This window comes from Apostichopus japonicus, chromosome 17 (assembly GCF_037975245.1).
Source record: "Apostichopus japonicus isolate 1M-3 chromosome 17, ASM3797524v1, whole genome shotgun sequence".
NCBI classification, from domain to species: Eukaryota; Metazoa; Echinodermata; class Holothuroidea; order Aspidochirotida; family Stichopodidae; genus Apostichopus; species Apostichopus japonicus.
The window spans coordinates 32,664,226-32,687,548 of NC_092577.1; the positions used below are offsets into that span (position 1 = coordinate 32,664,226).

A 23,323-nucleotide genomic window follows, 5' to 3' on the forward strand; every position below is an offset into this window, starting at 1 on the left:
GGCAACCAATTTGCCTTAGAAGTTATAATGTAATTTAACAAAATTTGTATTCCACTCTGAACACTGGGCACTAGTCTAAACAATTGTTTTCCTAATTGGTATAAGATAAAACAACAATTTAGTTGAAAATAAATGAAAGTGTCGACAAAATTCCTGCCAAAATAAAATTGTTAGCAAACTGCTTATCCACTAGAGAGCCTGTGTAGGAGAACATGTGTAAAAGTAAGTTGGCCTGACGTTTTGATCCTAGCAGGATCTTCTTCAAAGGCTAATAAAAAATTAAAAAATCCTGCCAAGCGGATTAGTTTGCAATTAATTCAATTCATCAAATTGGCATAGTTACTTGGCTGAGTGTTGCAAAAAAGTCAGTTTTAGTCAAGTCCCAATTAGTCCATATTTATCATGTCATGTCAAGTCAAGACCTATGTCATTTGATCTTAATACAACTCTTCTCACAAGTCATTTGATTTAAATTTATTGCAAGTCAAGTCACAAGTCAAATATTTGGCAAACTATATAATGGCAACTTATAATATGTCATACAGTGTTGTAGTAATAGATGTAGGTCTAGCTAAAATCATTTCAACAAGGCATCTTTGTGAAGTGATGCCAGTCTGGCGAATGACCTACAGGTTCCAGTGAGCTCTAGTTGTGCAATGCAAATCATGAGATGATTCATGTTGTCTAGAGTAGTCTTAAATGGATTGGATAGCAAAGTTGCACAGTACAGTACATATATGCTGTGCACAGTGTTGCTAATAACTTCAGTATATGTTCTGTAGGCCTACTTTATGATCAATAAAAATACAGTAAATATCAAAATGATCTGAATATTATTCCAAAACAGACGCTCAGCGCCTCTCTCTCAAAGCAGCATATGAACATATGATACAGGTCTATTATAGTAAAATAACTGAGGATTTGACAGAACATTATTGTTAGTTATTTACTGACCATACAGTAGCTCTATGCAATCTAAGGTTACTATTAAATATTGTACTATGGGGGAGGGGGTGGGGGGGAAGGAGAGGGATTGTCACCAGACCTATAATAACCATGTATCAAGATTCAAATGATAAAACAGCATTATAAAGTAATAATCACAACACGTATCAGTTCTCTCTCTGCATACTGTAGGTTATGTCGCTATTTAAGAGAAATTTAAATTCAGTCATTGAGTTTTATGTACTGAAAGTAAAACGTATAGCACAAATTAGTCAATGGACCATCAAACATATCCTGGCAAAGAAAAATGAGATATGTTTTGACATTAAGATATCAATTGATGCAATATCGTCTTTGTGATGAATATGGATACTCTTTGATCCTTTTTTAGGCACGAAACTCAATGCAACCAGTCAGGGATAATAGGTGATTATGAAAAGCTTGTCTAAATTTAGAAGTTGTAATGTGGCAAGATCGGAAAGCTTCGGGCTCAGTAGTGATATGTTGTGTCTCGATGAGTATTGTCACACATTGACATTGAAAAGTGCTTGTGCAAGAAACAACAAGTGTCTGTCTGCCTTTGATGATTCAATAAAAGTGATATTGAGAACAAAACAAACTGAATATTTGTTTACATGGTGCATCAACTTCAATCTTTTCAAGGGCTCCTTTTATTAACAAATTGTCTCTCTTCTGGTATTGTCAACAGGTTAAGGGCAAACCAAGTCAAAGTCACTTGTTTCATTGAAAGTCAAGTAAAGTCACAAGTTGGTTCTGCCCCCCCCCCCCCCACCCGACCCCTATCCCAGTCAAGGCATTTATCTGCTGCATGTAAACTAAAACTTGAACCAACAATTGGGCGGTGTTTATCTTAAGTTGTTACTCATCAGAATCCAATTACTAAATACTAGCAGTAACAGCAACAAGATATGCTTAGAGTTAGACCTAGGTATACACAGTTAGGCTAAGTAACTAAGAGTAGACCTGTGTACTGTTGGTCACATGTCTGCGTTTTTGCATACAGTACAAGGTATACTTAGGCTAGGCCTAGCCTAACTGTTGCAGTTTGAGGGAAAGTTTTTACCTGTGACTGTGCAGGTGCCTAACGTTTAACCTAACGTTATGTCAAAGTTAAATTTCCGGACCCAAAACGGGTCGGCGTGTAGCTTTGCCTGTTGTTTATCTGAGATGTCAAATATCACGTCTTTCCACGAAATGCTTTATTATTTTCGTTAACAACGTTGATGCCCACATACACCCAGAGCGACTTGTAGCCAAGGTTACTTTTTGCCTAATACTATTACTAGTAATATTGTCCAGATAATAATTACGATGAATGTGTCATGTATGTTTCGTCTGGAAAGTTAAACTGGGCCCCATAACCTTTATTGTTATTAGCATGATTAATAAAATCAATTTTGCGGTGTATATTTGATAAAACAAGAAATATACTAGGTCTTAAATTTCGATGAACTTGTTTTGATCTTCTAGCAAATATTGTATCACAATTGGTCACGGATCATAGTTGTATTATTTACATAAATATGCTAGATTTCTATAGCACTCGGCGTACCAAGAAATGGTAGAGTCGATGTTTTCTAGACAGTGTTATCATTTTTGACAGAAAAAGTCTAATAACTTGCTCAACTGGTACGTATTTGAAAACTGGCTGTTACCGAATAATCGCTCTTCATGAAAAACGATGTGATGTGGTAATACTGGTTGGAATAAGATTATATGACATTAGCTCAAGTACAAACCTATCGTTAGGCCTAGTACTAGCTTTGGTAAGGCATAATATACATTGTGAATAAGATTAGTGCTATGCATAGGCCTAAGCCTTTCAATGTACTAATTTTAGTCTGTGGGTGACATACGTCAAGAAAAGTTATACCAAGAAATACGTGTTTTATGTTTGACATTACCAAACTCCCCGATTTCCTGGGACAGTCATTCATGACTCACAGATTTCATCTGCTGTATGTCATATGGAAAATGCTTAGGCCTAGTAATAAAGTCAGTATTGCGAAGTTCGAACACCCCTACACGATTTCACCATGACAACCTATATGAACTACTGTAGCCTATCAAACGTTTTAATGCTTCTTCACAACAAGACTGGAGACATGAACAAGTTTGAAGATGACATTATTGATGCCACATGCTTGACATTTTAACGTTTGTATGACCATGTTGGTTTTCTATGAAAATCGGTTTTGCAAAGCTGAATCTAAAATATTGACCTTTTTTTGTTAACATGATGCAACACTGTCATTGGTTTTCAGTGTTGACATCTTTAAATCGGAAAAGCAAAAAAAAAAGGAAAAAGAAAAAAAAAAGTGAATGGTTTCAATTTCTAGTGGTTTAATCACCTACAGGTACTGACAAAATGACATTCCCATAGCAAAACTTCCAAACCATGATATCTCCCATAGAAATCACAATTTTTCTTGTATTTGGCTTCAACACCACAGATCTCTGTAAAGATTACTTGATTATTTCAATGTGATGGTTGGGCTTGCTTAAACCCTTTGAATAAAATCTCCTCATAAGACACTGTTAATTTGAACCTAGTTTGATGGTTCAGGCTCCATTTACTTTCTGAAGAAAGAAAACTGTATTTATATCCATTCCTGAAATGCTCAATATATATACAGTTGGGACACAGAAAGAATGAAACAAAAGTTTTAAAGTTTCAATGTTGAATAAATTTTGAAATTAAAAGATATTAAGGCCATTTTATCTTTGATGTAATTTCCCATCTTAGGTGAGATCCACTTGCTCCTGTTTCCACTCTACTTCCTACAACCAGGGACTTGCAACACTCTGCTAAAGCGTACCGATCATTTTGTCGGTATCGACAACAAACACGAGTCATGAGCCCTTTTACGGAGGGCGATATACCGATGGACGGTGACGATGAAGATGATCTCCCACCGCTGCCAAATGGCGTGATAAATGTTGAAGTAGAGGACAGTGATGACGATGAATTCAGTGATGGATCGGAAGGTGACGGAGAGGAGACGGGTCACACAGGTTACCAGTTATTGTCTCAGGATGTGGAGTCGGAGGTAAATTGTTAAGTATAAGGAGGGGTAAAGGGGAGGGGAGGGGTGGGGATGGTTAGAATAGAGGGGTATTGTGGAGATGAGAATCCAATATTGTGTCAGGTAGAAAGAAGGTTTACAATTGTTTTTGTGTAAAGTGTGGGGGAGGTTGAAGAAGCCAGTTACATGCCCGGGGCATTAAAAGTAGAAGGGATGGAATGATTTGTGGTGGAGTCAAAAAACGGGGAGGGATTTGGAATGGGTAGGGGTTCCCTCATTATTGAAAGGATAGATGCATTTGTTTTGGTATAGGGGCTGCTGTCTCAGGATGTAGGGTAGTATGTAATGAGAATAGTATAAAGGGGTGGAATGGTTTGTGATGCTGTTAATGGGTAGGGGGCGGGGGAGGGGAGGATACTAACAGGGACTTGAGGAGGGTTGGCATTTAACTTCTGTAGGTATAGATTTGAAATGCAAAAGGAACAGAATTGACGGCTTGGAGTAATCTGGGAGGAAACGAGTGAGTTAGGATTGAGTTTAGTGGTTGGTGGGTTTCGGGAGGAGTGTTAGCAAGTGGCGTCAAATAGTTTGACAAGATGTGTGTATTTTAAAATTAACATAATCTAAAAGAAATGAACTGATGGAATTGTTTGAAACTCCTGGTGAAATGAGGGGGGTCAAGTTTGGGGAAGGGTCAAGGGTGGGAGAGAGGGAAGGGAAGTGGCCGTAGGTAGGTGGTAGTCCGTGGTAATCCATTCGTTTTCTGAAGATATGCAGTATGTTCAGAACTGTTAAATATGAATACAAAATATTCTCAAAAAATAACAGTTAGGCTTTTGCTTACTGGATATCTTCATAGTACCTTAGTGAAAAATTGAATTCCTTCATGACATTTCTTCCAAATGGCTTTTGCATCCTCCCTGTCTTTCAATTTCCTGCAGATTCCACCAGAAGATATCGAACATTCCCACGACGAATCTAATCCTTCCCACGTCGACCTGCCTAGTCATCTAGCGAATTTGATGCCCTCTCAGAGTGTAGAGCCAGACCCAGCAGCCTGCGTCAGCTACCGAGATACACAGTCGGAACAGGAGAGCAGGAAACGAGGCATGGCTGCCGACGAACAAATTAAACTGGCTATGACCGGGGTTACACTACCCCCTTCTAATGCTCCGTCATGGGTCACCACTTTAGACGAAGATGAATGGAAGAAGATTCTGCAGAGGAGTATGAAAGAACACACAAGAACTGACGGAGATAAAGGCAAAGATATCAACCCAAATAGGTGAAATTAGTTCACACTTTTTTTGGCACAACCATGTTTATCATTTAATTTTCTTGTCGTTACATTAGCTTGGGAAGGAGAAGGGGAGTGGATATACGATAAGAAAAAGAACATTGGTCCAACCAGGCGGTGTGATGCGAGTATCGATGAAAGGAACAGTTCAGCTGCTTAGCCACAGGAGGGAAGAAGAGGGCTAATCAGGAGAGACTGCCATCCAGAGTTATCTCTAAAGGAGAAAAGTATCATAAAGCAAATTGGGTGAAAGTACAGTACCATTTTATGCAGTCATGTTATTCATATGTATTGTAAATACTAGTTTCAACTTTGTTACGTTCTAATGGTTCTATGCCACGGTTTCCCTAACTTTTTCCCCCCACGAAACCCCTGTGGATGTCAGAGTTGTCCACGAACCCCAAATTTCGAGACAAGATCTGAGTCATTATTATACTATAATATTCATAACGGTTTTTCATAAAAGATCAAGTTCATAGCGTAATATTGTAATGAAAACAAAACAAAAAGAGTTTGTCGATAGGTACGACTTTTGTACATTTACTAAATTATATGATATATCAGATTTTAGTTCAACAAAATGTACTCTAGTTTTGACTTTCAGAAACATCTCCCGAACCCCCTTGAATGGACTCCTGGGGGTTCATGTACCCCAGTTAGGGTTCTATGTGAAGAAGAGTGAAATTCGTTTGTGATGGAAACTGAAAGGTTAAAGGCACACTCTCAGCTAGGAAATTGCTAAAATCAAAAATCTTGTCTCAACGTATTCCCCGATTAAAAATAAAAACAGTGCTGCCCTCTTCTCACAGCGGCAACATATTCATTTCTTTAATATGGCATTCTCATCCTTAGCTATAAATAACATACGCAAATGGGTACCGTTACCGCGAAGGTATCACGTTTCCGAGATTATAATCTGCCTCTCAGTGTTGCGTAACCAATAGGCATACTGTGTAATTGTACTGTGCTATGCGAGTTACGCAATTTTTCAATTGGCTATATGGAACAGTGCATATTGTACTGCTGGGAAAACGCTATACCAGCTCGTAGGAGCAGGTAGTTGTTATGGGCCGTATGATCTCGTGCTGCCGATTTTTGTTGGAGAAATTGCTGAAGAAATAAAATGCGAATAGTTTCGTCGTGTAAATCTCTATAAACATGTGACTGAATGTGTGCTGCTTATGTACTGTTATTTGACGAAACGACTTGCTTCTGGCCTAACGTTCTTCAATACTTGAGTTCAAAATAAAATAAAACTGAGCAAACAGCTTATCCACTAGAGAGCCTGTGTAGAAAAAACACGCACATAATACAGACAGGTTAATGAGCATGGTGAACACAAAGAGATAGATGTAAGGGGATTAGTAGACAAGGGATGGAGAGAAGAATGAAAGATAAAAACCAACAGGGGAAGAGGAGAGGTAGGAGATAAACAGTGGAGGGACAAAGAGAGGATTAAGGGAAGGGGTAGGGAATAAACTGGAGAAGGACAAAGACAGAAAAGTGTGGAGAAAAAAGGGGTGGAAAAAGCTATGAGAAGAGGAGTAAAGGGGGGGGGGCAAGGGGAGAAGGAGGGGAATGAAGAAAAGTTAGTCATGCCCTTCCTGAATGTTGAGACCATGAGGTTGAATGGTGAGAAGGCGTAGCATCCACAACCTCTCTCTGCTGATTCGCACTAGCTCAGGACGGCTACCTAAGGATTCAATCCCCTATAGAGACATGTCGTTAATGGTATGGTTGCATAGCTCCCAACTCTTGAGAAGGCAAATGCTGGTCCATGCCACGAATTGCCGTCCTGGGGGTGGGGTATATGGGGGGTGTCTCCCTCCCCTTTTGATTTTTTTTGGAATCCTGGTGATGCCTACATGTAAAATGGTGGCACCTAAAGGCTTTTGTCACCCAAAATTTTCTGAGAAATATGCATTTTTTTGTGTGAAACATCAATAAATTGAATAGTAGGTGATAATTCATTCTTGCCCGTGGCATGAAAATGTTCGCTGCTCGCCCCAATGAAATGAAATATTGCCTAATTTGAGGTTCAAATGATAGTGTAAAAGAGGTTTTATACTCTATTATGCTAAATGCTAAAGAAATGATGGTTGCTTAGTCAAAATTTGATGCAATTTTTTTATGTATACTTGTCAATTACAATGCAGTTTTTGGGACGACTGCGTGGGTCAGGGGGTTTGGGTGTTAGAATGCGGGTCCAACCCGCGAATTGCGGGTCAGTTGGGAGCTCTGTGTTGGGAAGGTTAAAGTGTTCTCCAAAAAAAACCAAAAGATGAATGACCTTCAACACAGGGGTAAACTGGACTCCTCCAGCTGCCTTTACTACATTTTACTGCATTACTACAAACATATGGTGGCTTCCACGCCAACTCTCGACCAGAGTATGCTGTATTGGCCCGAAACAAACCAGATATTCAAATATGGTTACCTTTGGCCAAAGTTTTGAAACTGGTTTTATTACCACCTTCCAGGAAATTTACCTCACTGGGACATTCAGGCATCTTATGCTTTCAATTAGAATGCCTTAGAACAATTTGGAAAGTAAAGACCTCTAGGAACATATTAAATATTCTAGCAATTATAGCATGCTAAATTGGGGCCAATACTACATAGCCTACCTTGAAAATATCCTGTAACCTACTCTGGATGAACACTATCTAATATGGAAGAAATGCTTTGGTTAAAGTATGAATATGGTCACTTGAACATTAAGAAATGCAAGTGAGATAGTGGTAAGTTTTCCCTGCTCATGGTTATTGTAGTTGAACTCAATGTATAGAACTGTACAGATGCAATCAATGTGTTAAAAATAAAAACATGTTACAATACTGACTTGTAAACCTAACTATAGAATAAGCAATACAAACAATAGTAGTGCAGTGTTTCACATACGGAATGCAAGAACATATACCCAAATAAGGCTAGGAGACGCCATGCCTCCATTGTGGAACTTCTCCATGACAAGTATAGCAGCTTTACATGCAAAAGAAACTTTGCCAAAACTTCAAAAGACCCTATAATGTCCCCTGCATTTCAAACATCTCCATCTGCCACTATCTCCATCTGCCACTGGGGTTATCACGAGAGCACTGAATGAACTGTTTTATCACTACTAGCTGCAAGTTAGAGTACCTCTTCAACCCTCTATGACATCACAATATATGTTATGTTAAATTGATCTCACACAATACAAAATAAAGACAAGTTATTCTGTACCAACCATAAATAACCCAAGATCAATGTCACATTAGAACTACTGGTATGACTGAACAAACTACAGTATTTAAACAGATCAGATATTGCTATCATGGAAAGCCAAATAGCGTACAATAAAGTATGTAGTGAAACCAATATTCAATCATTTAGTTAATTAATATGACACAGTTGTAACTGATGACATCAATTATGTAGTTTACTTACACTATGAATGAACATGCAAATAAATGCTAAATACTACAGAAAGGAGAAGGATACATAACGCACTGAATGCAACAATCAATGTTTGACACCATGCAGAAGATAAATTCTTATGATACATTGCACTAGCTTAGTAACTTCATTTTACTGAGACACCATGTTTGTTGTTGTCTGTTATGGTACAGTTTGTTCAATTGTCTTGAAGCCTTGTGATATCTACATTCTGTTTACTTGTTACTCCCATTGTCCACTCTTGTGTCCTTGATGTATGGTATTTAAATAAGCTGAGAAACTGCTTTGACATCAGCTATTTCAAAATTGTCCGTATCCATGTTAACAACGTTCACTATGCAAATCCATAGCTTTCACTGGAGAACAAGAAATATGACAATCATCTTACGTAAAGTAGAGAAGCACACATTTATTAATGAAACAATCCAACACAAATGCTTCCAGTTCCAACCCTTATATCTGCTTGCAAAACATCCATCATGCCATAACGCTATGCTGTGCAGTACTGTTCCTCTAAAGGATGTTCTGTACATCTGTAATGTGAAATGAAAATGGAAAAAAAGACATATTTATGGCATTGTGTGAGGACAGAAGTGTCACAAAGATATACCTGTTCAAATGATTTTCCAAGATATGATTTATTTGATTTTAATTGCAAAAGAGACATTCAGGCTCATAGCCAAGGTAACTGGGTTGGAGCCAGCATAAATGTTATGTTTGTTTATTCACTGAGATTGTAACTTGCACTCATTGTAATAACTAAAAATTATTGTTCAAATCTGGGTGAAAGTAGACCCCTTAATGATGCCCCTAACATGTTAAACTAGAAATATAGCTCACACTCAAAATTTGCCAAAAATGTCAATGTCTTTGCTGATATGAAACTATATGCACATGACAACCTGATCAGATGACAACTACAGTATAGGCAGTTAAGAGTAACTATCTTTAAGCAGTGTAAGTTAGTGCTGTGCCGTTTACACGTTTAAACGAACGAAACATCGTTTAAACGTTTAATAAAACCTTATGAACGTTTAAACGAAACTATGATATCAACTGAAAATTAAATTGTCAAAAATCGCGTATCAATTCCCGTGTTTATTTTGTCTACTACGCGAAATAACAAAACAACTTACGATCAGTCGAATCATAAACCGCGAACGTAATCCTTCTTTTGTCCCCCCCCCCCCCCCCGATGTATCCGGCGATATGAATGGCTTAAACTTGAACGCTGTTATCCTTTTGTGAAAACTTCCTGATTCGCGGCACAAGTGTACTTTATATCGAGCCGACAGCGGCGGCGCAGATAATCCAGTCAATGCATGTTCGATCGAAATGATTACAATCCCTGTCCATCACTTTGAACTCTCCGACCAGGCTTAAACTTGAACGCTGTTATCCTTTTGTGAAAACTTCCTGATTCGCGGCACAAGTGTACTTTATATCGAGCCGACAGCGGCGGCGCAGATAATCCAGTCAATGCATGTTCGATCGAAATGATTACAATCCCTGTCCATCACTTTGAACTCTCCGACCAGACAATACCGGGTCGAATACTCGACTTGGTAATAGTTGTTCAAATACATGATCAAAGGAAATGTATCGATTGGAGATCGTAAAAAACTCTGAAAATCAGTAGAAAAATTCCCAATTGTGTACGAAAAGTAAGTTGGTACACCTTTCAAATTTTACGAAAGATCCAGCAAAACACTTTCGAAAAATTCACGCGAAACTGGCAGATCGTGCTAAATGCAACTAATGTCATGTATACAAGGCTCTAGTACACCCATTTATGAATAAACCGTAAGACCACATCTAGTGTTAAGCGGGGGGGGGGGGGGGGGAAGAAAGTATTTTCTAGAATTTCCAAAAATACGGAAAAAATAATATCCTACCACAGTTAAGTGTATAGCAAATAGCCTAACCACCTCGTCTGTTACGGATCTCACGTAACTACAAAAACACAACGTACCAATTGTATTTTGCGAACTTTACGTTTTCTACAAGAACATGGAAATAATGTTAAGCATTAGTTAATCATGCCGAGTGGCCTAAAACATATTTTATTACAAGGTTTACTTTCATAAAGATGACCATAGCTTGATATCTTGGCTGCGTGTATCAACTGTGCCGCGTGTATCATGGGGAATACTCTATGAAACGTTTCTTGGAAACGTGCCAAAAATGTTAACAAACAGGTGTTAGGGGATGAGCGCGCAGTTGTTTGGCAAGATATATGGGAAAATTCTGAGCACATATACAGTATCCTACCGTAGTATTTAAGTTAGGTTAAACCGTACTGCAGTTGTAATCTGATGTACGTTTAGTGCGCGCTATTCATTGTTAGGCATTCTAGAAACGGGGCTTTGCCGAACGTTTTTTGTTTCATAATATCGGAGGTTCTGTACGTTAAACTTTTTAAAGATTGTAAAACAGATTAAATCTCTTTTCATTTTATAACAAAATACAGCTACTCTAACTCGCCATTTCAAAATTTTCATCTGCTTCGTGACAGGTACTGTATGTACAAATGATGCCACATCATCATGAAACATAAAAAGAAAACATAAAAAAAAAGAATAAATGTGCAATTTTTGAACACAAACTGCTTCAGACAGGTAGGTAGCACATTCTGCAAGATTGGTAAATGTCTTTATTTTTCAGAGATAAGGAAAAATACTACAGGACTGTTATTATTAACTTGTGGGGTTTGAACATTTTTGGGTCCCTCACATTTACAGACCTCCAGTGGCTGTATTAGCACCATATTTAGCACTACATGTCTATGTTATTAATATAACATAATACAATAAATGAATAAATGTGTCCAATGTCCTAAATCCGGTTAGTAATATGCAGTCCTACAGTAGTAGACTGCAGACCTAGTTAAAATGAAGACTTATTTACAGCATGGAATGGTTACAGTATGTACATCAAAAAATTACCAGTCTCCACTGGGGTATAGCTGCTGGAGTGCATTGCTGCATCAGCCTCTGTTGGGCATAGCCTTTTGTTGAGGAACTGGTGTTATCTTTTCTGGTTGATCAGTTTGGATACCAACCTCTCGAGTTTCTTAATTGGGCACACACCTTCAACTGAAAAAGACAAATAATACCGGGATGTGCAAAGTTAATAATATATCAGAATGCAAACTGTACACATAGCAGGGAAGTGCTCATGAATATTTGAGTGCCAGGCAGATTGGGTGGTAGTGTGATCCACACCCTGGGAGAGGGATTTCATGGGTGAGGTACCCCCCCCCCCCCCCAAATGGACAAATTTTGCACATGAAGTATGCTTAGGTGGTGCTATATTCCTATTCTGTGCCATATATTCTCCCAGATTTTGGTTATGGTAAAACTTATTAAATTATTATCAAAAAGTGCTGGGCAAAAAAGGTTAAATTCTGTTTGTGGGGGGCGGCATTCAGAACTGCTGGGCGCAGCTGCCCAGTGTGAGCAAATCCCTGACATAGTGAATTATATAACTTCCAACATAAATTACTGAATACCACATTTTGCCCTTCACTAAATAGTCAACATCTCAAATCAATTGTGCAAACACAGAACAGTTATTACACTACTAGTTAATACAGAACTTTGCTATTGGCAGCATAAATTCATCACATCTGCTTTATGATTTACAGTATGTTTAGTGTCAACTCTGCAAGTATTCAAGAATGGTTCATTTACTAATCTAGTGCAAACCTAAACTAGTGATGTGCAACAATTTCTATTATATTTCTTATTTCTTTGTTAGTAGTATACACCTGCAGTATTATAACTCATCTACTAATACCTTACATACACTAAATGTCATAACGTTTGATGTTACAATGGCAATGTCCCAGTAGGCTTGCTCATGAATACACTAATATGTCACCAAATTTCATCATGTTCAGGGATGCATAATTGCTTTCAAAAATATAGCTAGGCTTTGCTTATTTCCAAGACTAAAAATTACGGAATATTCTACAGGTGTGCCCTAAACAATGAAGTGTTTAAAAGATACTATAGAAACATGATATGGTATATAATGGGCGACCATTCTCGTTCTCTCACAAATCAGTAGTATCATTTTCATTTTGTATAATTTTTAGAACTGCATGATCAGATTATGTGTAGAGCTATGAAGCCTATGATGTTGTTATATTTTGGCAAATGTCTTTAATTTCTATATCATGATGAAATTATCAATTATTGTAAGACGGACTCAACGACCCCCCGGAATGGTGCGTCATGTCCGATGAAGCGCATATTTGGTGCGTTATTACAACTACAATATGTGCGTCAGTGTCCGTCAATGTGCCATGCATGGTGTATCCTTGTGTCCCTCACATATCTCATTAAATGTGATAAATTTTGTCGAACATAAAATGGTGGCATTCACAATTATTGGTGACATTGATTTGTTTATGTTGTCCTTGATTTTATGATTAAACAACGATGATAGCAAACTACCATGTTATGAATGCATAAATATGTGAACAGTATCTACTATCCTTCACTATATAATTCAACAAAGGAGCCTGTAGAGCTAGTGTAGCTTCTTTCTGAGAAGGCTTTTGAGTTTTGAATTAATTTGGAAAACTTAAAGTTATATCAGTTATCACTTTACACTACAGTTACCAGGAAAAGCGGCTATCGTTTTTTTGAGTTACTATACCAAGTTGGGAGTATTATAGGCAATACTCTAATCTGGGATAGAAAGAGTTTAAATTAATGCGTACATTTTTTCTTTGCAAGTGGAGAATCATCCACAGCTAAAGTGGCTATGCGGATTGACAAACAAGTGAAGCAAAGTAAATACCCTAGCCTATGCATATTAGACTTAAAAAAAGTAAAAGAACCCAATGCCTTAGTAACTTAATTCATCTTGGAGTTGCTCATCAGATTCGAGGTTATTTCACCAATTCACCACTTAAGAACCAATTCTCAGACAAAAAAAAAAGACAAAACTGAAATGGCTACACATATTAGTAGTCTATAACTGAGAATGACCATGCATGCAAATATGCAGTAAATTTTCAAGTTGTCAGACTAATTTATTTGTTGCTAGGAACTCTATAATTGTGCTGGTAAACTAGAGTAGGAAATGAAAACAGTTACTTTATTGCATATAGGCCCCTGTCCCTCACATATCTCATTGCATACTAGACTTACAGTTACAAAATAAATATGCCCATATCAAAAATGCTCTTGACAGGAATAACCACCAAGGTAGGCCCTCCATGGTGAATAATTTTATAAATCTGGGCCTGGAGCTAGGCTACAGTAGTCCTACTTTTGCTATTGCTCCGCTCATGAGAAGTTGCATTTCTTTCGAGTTTAATTTTCTTGTGGGGAGATCTCCCTACCAAATACATATTACACTAATGTAGGCTAAGTCCTATTCATATTTGCAAAGCTACCGAATCATAAACCAAACACATGATACAGCAAACTTCCATACTGATCATGCTTAGTAGGCGAATATAAGTAGAAAAGCATAAATAACATTTCATGAAATGTTCGGGCTAGGCTACAGTTTGTACAGCAGCCTGCACTGCAGTAGCATGGACACTGCGGAGTTCGGACACCTAAGCCTTAAAACACACCAAAACTATTTCTCATGGTATAAATCACCTGAAACTATACTTGGTATGGTTGGGTCATTTTGGAGAGAAAATAACTGTAGCTTCGTAGTTTTTCGTGCAATTGGCTCTTGCTGTAGGTTGTCTCATCGTGAAATCGTGTATTTTTTAGGGGTGTCCGAACTTGGCAGTGTTCCAAACTTCGCAAAACTGACTATACTACTACTGTACTAGCCTATGTCTCTCGGTGTATTAGTTGCCTTAGTTTGTAGTACTAGTAGTAGTAGGCCTAGCTAGAATGATCTATTGAACTACTGTATATAACAAGGAAGCCTACGGTAGACCAAACACTTCGGCCGGAAAACAGTATACTTTAGCCTAAATATATAACGTTAGTCGTTAGCACAATTTGCTGCCTACCTTCTCGTATGATCTGCCATGCCAGTAAATGCTCCGCGAAGGTAGCATTGGTCATTTTGTCGATCCCCGATCTCTGTTCCAGTAGATCGTTTTTGGAGACCCAGTCCACGTACGTAGCACCAGCCCAAGTACACTTTTCATTTCATGTCCGTTTTGTCGCTCACTGCTTTTGGCATCGGGACCCACAATAAAGCAACCTGTGCCTTCCACCTCGACAGCGCGGCCGCAATATACACGTTACGTGTATTATGCTACCACTGCATGAAACTGTGCTATACATTACGTATATTTACATACAGGGTTTACACTGTACACTGGCAGTATATTACAAATACCGTGTCACGTGATTAACGGTGAACCATCCAAACCTATCAGAGCCGTATATAGAGAGAGTTTGGCCAACTGGCGATTTGTGACGTCACACGCAAACCATGGGCATCAAAATAGGTCCAGTTGTCGTTACCAGTTGCGCGAAACACGAAAAACACCACACACAATATATAGCAGCTTTGCACACTGTGCTCGTTGCGAACAAACGAAGCGACTCAGAATGTCAGATTTTGACAGGCATACGAGGAACAAAATGGATATCAGGTAATGAATTAGAGTATGCGTTAGTTAATGACATTTACGTTTATCTTCACACCTGAAATGCATAGAAAACTAGCTGAAAACCTGTCATTACACTTGTTTCATTTTACGCCTCATACTACTAGTCCTACTTTACTCATATAAACGAAAAGCACACATCACAGTCCTGGCTAGGCTAGATTACAGACGCACAACTATAGCATCAGGCCTACATTAATAGATCCTTCAATTAAATAGAGTAGGCCTACACATAAAATGACAATTTATGCTTCACTGATCTTTTCAGGTTTGCCAAAAGTAGTTGTACCAGAGGTCATTGTATTAAACTCCAGAAGTTACATAGTAGGATTAATATTCGGCATAACTTTTTCTCTAAAGTCTGATACAACTTATACAAGGGTTGTGAATGAATGGAATGGTTTGCCTTAGAAGGTTGAATTGCAAGTAGTGTGAATGGGTTTAAGAATACTTTGGATGAGTACATTAAGCATTGTAATTGGGTATGACATTTGATGTCCTCGGTTTTATTCCTCTCATATAGCCTTAGGGTCCTTAATGGGGACTTGAATGTCTCTCCTGGTTTTGTTTTCTACTAAACTAAACTATATACTTGAGTGTAGGAGTTAGCAATAGTTGGGAGTCTATTGCCAAACCTAAGACTGATATTGTGGTGTTAATTTCTCAGGAATGTTGTACTAGGCTATAGTAGGTGCAACAGATTGAATGGGTCTGTCGAGAAAAAAAAAGCTGCAACAACTGAATACTGGTGTATCTTGTAGCTTATGTATTTTCCATTAACATATATACTATACGGTCATGTCCTTAATAAGGTTTCATGGATCACACTGACATAGTGTGCCTACTTGTCAGTGTTGTCAACTGAGCACAGAGCTGATGACATCATTCAGTTTGTTATTATGCAGACAGCAAATGGCCATAATGATAATTATTAATTGTTACTTATTCTTCATACTGCCCTTACAGGCCTTACCTGAACAGTGATGTATAAAAATGCAATAAGTCGTTAAGCCTTTCATTTAAGAATTGTTTCAGCCTGTCCTATTTCAAACATATGATTGGCAGGTTTCCACGTTACATAGCTTATCAAAATGGAGCTGTTCTGTAAAGCAAGAAAACTGTCACACATATGCATGCATACAAACACACTCATATAAATTTCTGAATATCTTTTCAGCTGCCCAAAGGTACTGGAATGCAAGCTCTGTTGGGTGAATTAAAAAACCCTCATTGTACTCTTTTATTATGGTCGGCGTAGCTGGAACCAGCAATGATGGTGATGTGGATTTGACAGTACCTAGACAAGAATTCAGTAGCTGCTTTGTGTTGAAGTGGGTTCAACTTGCTCAAGGCCATGACAGGATGACGACTAGACATCAGGATGAATTATCTGTTGCAGAGCTCTATAAACCAGGCAGTTGTTAAAACATCCATTGGGTGACCCTCACAGTCTACCAGGCACTGCATCGCAGAAGCAAAATGAAGTGTGTGTGATACCTTCATCTTATGAGAGTGGAATGGTATCAGTGTGGCCTCTGTCAATTTGGCTTCAAGTCTTTGTTTTCTTGAAAGCTGAGAAGATCTTTCAGTGGTTTCACACTGACCTCTGTACTTGACAATTCATGTGTATTTGCCAGCTCAGGAGGAAGCCAGATTTTAATTACATTAACCAATGCTGACTTTTTTTGGACATGTGGTACATCTGCAAGGAGGTGAAGGAAGCAGTTGGAGTTGCATGGATGTGGAATCTTGTTGATAGTCTGGCAGTCTTATCCACAGATTATCCCAAAGCTTCTCCACATTACCACATTCAGAACTTATTACATTGATAAACTTGAAAATTGCAGGAATCTAACGAAGCACCCATCAAGGGAATTTGTTTGTATCATTATTGAAAGCTGTGACCTTCTGATGTGACAGACTAATGTGAAATAAAGGGCAGTAGATAACCTTGTAAATGAACCTTGTTATTGTTTGATTGTATCTAATGTTTGCAAAATTTTAAGTTGCATGCTACCAATTGAAACAATTCTTTCTCTATTAATGGGATATAAATACTTCTCCTTAAAGGGTGTGAAGACTCCCGCACAAAGAAACGTCTCATGCCGGTTATCTGACCTAGTTTCGAATGCGGTGTAACAGAAGTGTTAGACACCACCATTGATCCCAGAAAATACACTCACAGCTTGCTACCATCTGTAAATAGACATTAGTGTACAGTCAATACAAACATCACGGTCAATATCCACAACACAGTGCACATAGCAGCGTGGCAATCTCAGGTCTAGATAAAAGATAACAAGGTATCAGGTTTCATTACTGTCTGCATTTTGTAGCGACACAAAAAAACTTCACTTGCAAGCAACGGAAAGTAAACTTTTTCAGAGCGTGGCATGCGGTTTAGGGCGAGTCTTCAATACCTTTAAATATACTGCATCGGTTGTTGTCACTTGATCATTTGCTTGTGTGTGAGCTAAACAGCTTAAATAATATGTAAAAAAATAATACAAACTTTCAAATTGCCAGATATTTACTTGCTCAAAATCATTATCCAATCATGATTTGTTGCTATCCTTGAGTCCATTATTCAGATGATGAGGCAGATTCCCTTCAACTCTCCATGATGAAGGTAAAACCTTATATCTTAACCAACTGCCATTGAGTGTCCATTTGAAAGTTTCAAACACACAAGTGCATTGATTAAAACAAAGACTTTATTGCTGTGGTTGCAGGAACTGGATTTCAGTCTACTAGTCACTCACCAGGTTCGTCTTTATCACAGTCTGCTAACTGTGGCTTTTTATGTTAGGAGGTTATCTTCAGAGCACATGTCACCTTTGATTTGTAAAAAAAGTCCTGAAATTCAGGGAGTTTAAATTTACTGTCTAAAGATAATTTAAAAAGATTTTTTTTAACTTCAATCATCAATGTGGGTGTCAATTAAGGGAATAAGGAGTTACTGATGCAATGACTTTCTGGCATAAGTGCATTTATAATGTGTTAAAACTTGAAAGGTGTATCATACTGCATCCCCCCCCCCTCTTAATTTGCACTCCATTGGAATGCACAGACAGTTTTGCTTATTAATGAAATACCAGTTAACACTAAATTTTCAAGTCTTCCTTTAAAACAGTCAAACGAAACCTTGCATTGCCTAAACTAGGCCTACGCAATAGTTTGAACATTTCTTTATCAACATGTGGTGACAGGGCTCTTACGATAATTCAGTGACCAAGACAAGAGTGAAGGGTAGTCTTTGCAATAAGCATGACTAAGGCTAGGCTACCAGTACCATAATTAGCCTTGGCCTAGTGGTCTTTGAAATGTAGCCTAGGCCCCTGCTACTTTGATAAATGATAGTTGACTGCATCCAAATTAAACCAAGGCCTAGGCTATACTTTTGAAGAAGAAAAAATTAGGCTGAATTCATGTTAGCCTAAAAAGGCTAGGCCAATGCTGACAATTAACACAAACCAAGATCATTTAACCATTTGGGCACTTGTTTATGGCAGACTAAAAGGGTCTATATAATTAGGCCTGTATGTGTACACAACCCACAAGTTGCCAATGAGTATAGACCTAGCCTAACTAGTTTAGGCCTAGGCTACTTTGTTTTCCTTAGGCCTAGTTTAATTGGGCCTTATACTGTGCCATATTATGTAATGTGCTATAAAAGTTGTAGTTATAGCAAGAATGGTCCAGGTCTAACTAAGCCCAGGCTTAACTTATGCTTCAGGCTTAACTAAGGATTAGGGCTTTACGTGATGCCTAGAGGCTAGCCTACCCTTTTACATTAAACTAAAAGTGATACTTTTTTAGGCTAGGCATAGCCTAGACATACAATAACTAAGAATTAGGATAACTATATGTGCGACTGAAACTGCAATGCCTATGATTAGGAGAGCTGGCATAATGAAATCGAATTTTTGGATCGTAAAACGAGAGAGAATAGCCATGAATGTAATTAATTACAGAAACCAGTCTGAACGTAAAATGCTCGCATTGCTTGTACATTACTCGTATTACACTAGGGCCTATGGCTAATATGGGCCTAGGCTACACAGACTTTTTTTCATTAGATCTCCATCTTGTTCTTTCTACTTCCACAAAATTCCTCTTCTTTTATGGTCAGTCGGAAAATCAAACAACAATATCCAAGTTCTGACCGATTGCAGCATCCCCAGCACCATTTCTTTCATAATTTCGTACTTTTTTCGTGTACACAAACGATAGTCATACACTGTGAGTACGCGTGTCGCCTGCTATAAAGTTTTCAAGTGGACCTATTTTACCACCCTGTGTGGGCGTTTTCCCTCTCGACCAATCCAAATCGGTTACATGGTTGGCCAAACTCTCTCTATATACGGCTCTGAAACCTATGAAATTGGCCCGCCCTCTAAAAATTTCCTAGCTGAGAGTGTGCTTTTAAACTGTAAAGAAAATTAAAAATAAATTGTGTGTTCTTTTTTGGAAAAAGGTACAGATTTTGGAAATGTAAGGAATTGTGTTGATGTTGAACAAAGAGTCTGAGGTGGGGATAGGGGGGGGCGGGTTTGGGGGAATTACCCAACCCTCACTAGCCGATAAAATCAATTAGAACCAAATGCTGATATCATAAGTTTTAACTCAAATATTGTGTTATTATAGAGGATGTTTCTTTCTACTTGGTTTTTCTAACTGGTATTCTACAAACCTCAACCCCTCGCCTTTTTGTTACTGTTGTAATAAGGAAAATAAACGCCATTGTTTTCTGTGGAGGTCTATAGTCATTTGAGCATGAACAACTGGTAAACACGATTATATCTAAAGCAACGTTTGGATGAAATTTACCCTTGGCATTTGGAACCAAGTACTTGAGTACATAAGAACCCTATTTGTTTTTTCCTATATGTTTTTTTTTCCTTCAAATGTAATAACTGGCCAGCAGAGGTATTGGTACTGAAAAAATGTAGATAGGAATCACGCTAACCCTCTGGTTGAAGTGTACATATGCCAAATGTTATGATGAATTTTCTTGTTTCATACTAGATATAACTAATGACTCAGGAGATGTCAGAGTTGTATGTTTTGTAAAAGAGGTTTTGATTTTGGTTAGTTTTTAATGGGATTTCAAACCAGTACAGATTTGATTTTTTGAAATCTTTGAGCCCAGATAGCTAAGGTTTACGAACCCCCCTGGCTTTTGGCCATATGCATATCCTCCATTAACTAGGTATTTGCTGGTTGGAATAAATAGTTGTAGGACCTTTTGCATACAGTATCACATCAGCGTAGAATCTAGTTACTTGTAGTACAAACTGGAGAGTCACTGGAATTTAATTTCAAAAGAAACTTAACATTTTTTTGTTTTATAACACATGCAATTAATCAAATGATCTTTCTAATACTGTTGGTAAAGGAATATAAACTTATGAAGGTAACAAAATATTAAAAATAATTTGAATATAGGATCAATATCAATTTAAAATGTGCTACAGTATCTCTGATTGTTGCTTCCAGTTTCCTGTTTACTGTTCTTTTAGCCTGACACGGTTGTAACCTGAGAGTGTCAGTGGTGGGAACACCATTTCTCTGAATGGTGTTTTTAAATGGTGTTAAAAATGTAAGTTTGAAACGCCCATGAAACAAGATGAATACTTTGATATAAACACAGACGGTGGGATTAATATCCTCTGGACCCCTATAAGTATACCGTTCCCCTCCCCCAGCCCCCTCCAGCCCACCTTTATAAAGTTTTGCATGCCCCCAAAAGTAGACCATTGGTGTGTCTTACCTGCAAGTTATCAAAATTTGTGAATTCAATTTGTGAACTTTAGTTAATGCTAAGAGTTAACTCTGTTGATCACCCTAGAAAACCCAAGGAGAGCATTCGCTCAGTTAAACTCAAGAAACGTATTTGCTCCTTATAGCCCAGAAAAGCATTGCTCACTAGAAACCCAAGATGAGCATTTGCTCCCTAAAATCCAAGAAAAGCATTTGTTCCCTAAAACCCAAGAAAAGCATTTCCTCCTAAGGATCACAATTAATTTTCCGCACCCTGGAAACCTACAACATTATTCAGTGAAGTATAGAGCTAGTCATCGAATTGCAGGGCCAGTACAGGATTAATGCCATCTCAACACAATACACCATATGCTTCTCCCACCCGCACCCACTACCCCACGCCACCCCACTCTAGTAATAACAGCAGCCACAACCCTAAAGGTACCAGGCGCGTAGCGAGGAATTTGCCAAGGGAGAGGCGAAGCCTGCAGGCAAACTATCTAAGCGTAGCGCCACCATAAGTTGGCGCGAAGCTTAAAAGACAATTTTACTCAAGGAGGGGGCGGTCTCCCCCTCCGCCCCCATGTCTACGCGCCTGAAAGGTACACACATTTCATCTCGAAAGGTGGAAATTCGAAAGGGGACCGGTCAGGCGCTAACGTCAAAACGACTTAAATTTAACATACGGTTTGTAGGTTGTTAAATTATTGCTATCGGGTGTGGCTATAGTTGTATCAGTATGCCTTGTTTTTTCTTGGGGGGGGGGGGAGGGGAGGCTGGGGATTTGGTCTGCCACTATTGGTCTGCCACCTTCTCGGTTTGGCTATAGCTAAGTGACCTGATTATCAATAAAATAAAACAAAAGCTCACCTCAAACTTGGCAAAATCTTTCTATTCCAGTAGCTTAATTTACTGAAATGTCTACTCTAATATCGATTTTAAAAATACTCTCAGTTTCACGAGATTAAAATAATAATGAGAAGAAGAAGAAAGAAAAGAAAAGATATTGAGAGAAGGGAGATATCCAATGGTTCATTTGACCTTTCTTTTGTTGAGGAACTCTGTTTCTCCGTCTTTCACCCGTAAAGCCCCGTATTTTTTTTTATAAATGCGAACACCCAGAATAGTCAACATGATCCATATGGTCTTGTACCTTTCCCTTTACAATGGCCCCTAAATTTTTGGTATAAATTTAAAACGGCTAAACATGAAAGTCACATGCAAATGTATTTCTGCTCTGAGTGATAATTTTGAAGATTGTTTAGAAAAGTGGGGGAAAAAAAATCCAAATAGGAATTCAAATTACCAAATAGCAACGGGGCGCTCAAGTGCTAAGGGGGGGGGGTGGGGGCGTTGTGAGGGTACTATAGGGTGACCTGGCATAACCCTATATTTTAAGAAAAGTCACCCGAGATAAGAGCATCAGAACGAATAGAATAAAACTTGTTTTTACCTCTCAACCATAGTCCCTTTACATTTGTACTGTGAAAATGTAATCGTCATAATATTAGGTCGAGGACAATATCCTGTCTCCCTTCGAACAGGAATAGGCTTTTTTTAATGAAAAATCACCCAAGGTAGAGATAACCAAAACAACTTGATCCATTTCCCAACCTTACTTCCCTTACATCGAGATTGATACCATGTGACCAAGTCGGAAGTTACATAATGAGAAGTATAACGAATCCCTTGGAAATGGAATAGCCTAGATACTACAATCACTAATCTTAGCGGTCAAAGATGGTGTGGGCTATATACATATATTGTACAGATGAACGGGGGAAGAACAATTCAAGGAGGTGCACAGTATTCATATCCTGTTACTTGTGAAGTTTTTGGACTCATGTTGGTGACACAGACTGGTTGGGTGTGTGTGTGTCGGGGGGGGGGGACTGTCTGCATGGGGGAGCGGGGAGGTATGCCCCCATCCCAGTGTAACGGCCTGGCTATACGGGACTGTATCTCTCAAGATATATTTGGAATAGGCTCAGACATTAAATCGATGATACAAGTGATGATCATGCCAGGGATTTCTTGCAGCCGATTTGCAATGGATTGCCGTTTTTTATAAAAAATCTTTGAGGCTATACTCAAATCCAATGTTTTAGGAACTTTGCATTGAAATGCTAAACAGTTTTAGCTTAGTAAGCGTTGCCTCTGACTGAGCTTTTAAGTACTAGTTTTCTTATATAGCGCCACCCTATTTCACCTCGAACTTGGCTTTTCAGTTAC

At 38.4% G+C, this 23,323-nt stretch overlaps 2 protein-coding genes and 2 long non-coding RNA genes across 7 annotated transcripts in view; 2 read left to right on the forward strand and 2 right to left on the reverse strand.

Annotated features, from left to right (window-relative positions):
* Positions 1-4,922, reverse strand: part of LOC139984615 (squalene synthase-like) — a 19,300-nt gene extending 14,378 nt beyond the window's left edge. For 2 of the 3 annotated variants that reach the window (XM_071998564.1, XM_071998563.1), the window contains exon 1: positions 4,855-4,922. In XM_071998564.1, the coding sequence (XP_071854665.1) occupies positions 4,855-4,907 (53 nt within the window). In that variant the 5' untranslated portion in view covers positions 4,908-4,922. Of the gene's footprint in view, positions 1-2,029; positions 2,257-4,854 lie in introns of those variants that run through there. The other variant, XM_071998566.1, reaches the window with a different exon arrangement.
* On the forward strand, positions 2,467-11,800 carry LOC139984616 (uncharacterized). 2 transcript variants are annotated; one of them, XM_071998569.1, is made up of 3 exons: positions 2,467-2,595; positions 3,713-4,016; positions 4,934-11,800. In XM_071998569.1, the coding sequence occupies exons 2-3, from the start codon at positions 3,822-3,824 to the stop codon at positions 5,279-5,281; spliced, it is 543 nt and encodes a 180-aa protein (XP_071854670.1). In that variant the 5' UTR covers positions 2,467-2,595; positions 3,713-3,821; the 3' UTR covers positions 5,282-11,800. The 2 variants fall into 2 exon arrangements, with proteins under 2 accessions (XP_071854670.1, XP_071854671.1); XM_071998570.1 differs by having other exon boundaries at positions 2,509-2,657.
* On the reverse strand, positions 9,121-21,766 carry LOC139984617 (uncharacterized). Its single transcript, XR_011799120.1, has 3 exons — positions 19,705-21,766; positions 11,673-15,087; positions 9,121-9,260 (listed from the first exon to the last, which is right to left on the reverse strand). It is a non-coding gene; the product is annotated as an uncharacterized lncRNA (long non-coding RNA).
* Positions 15,094-17,001, forward strand: LOC139984618 (uncharacterized). The gene is made up of 2 exons (XR_011799121.1): positions 15,094-15,313; positions 16,506-17,001. It is a non-coding gene; the product is annotated as an uncharacterized lncRNA (long non-coding RNA).
* Positions 21,767-23,323: the final 1,557 nt, after the last annotated feature.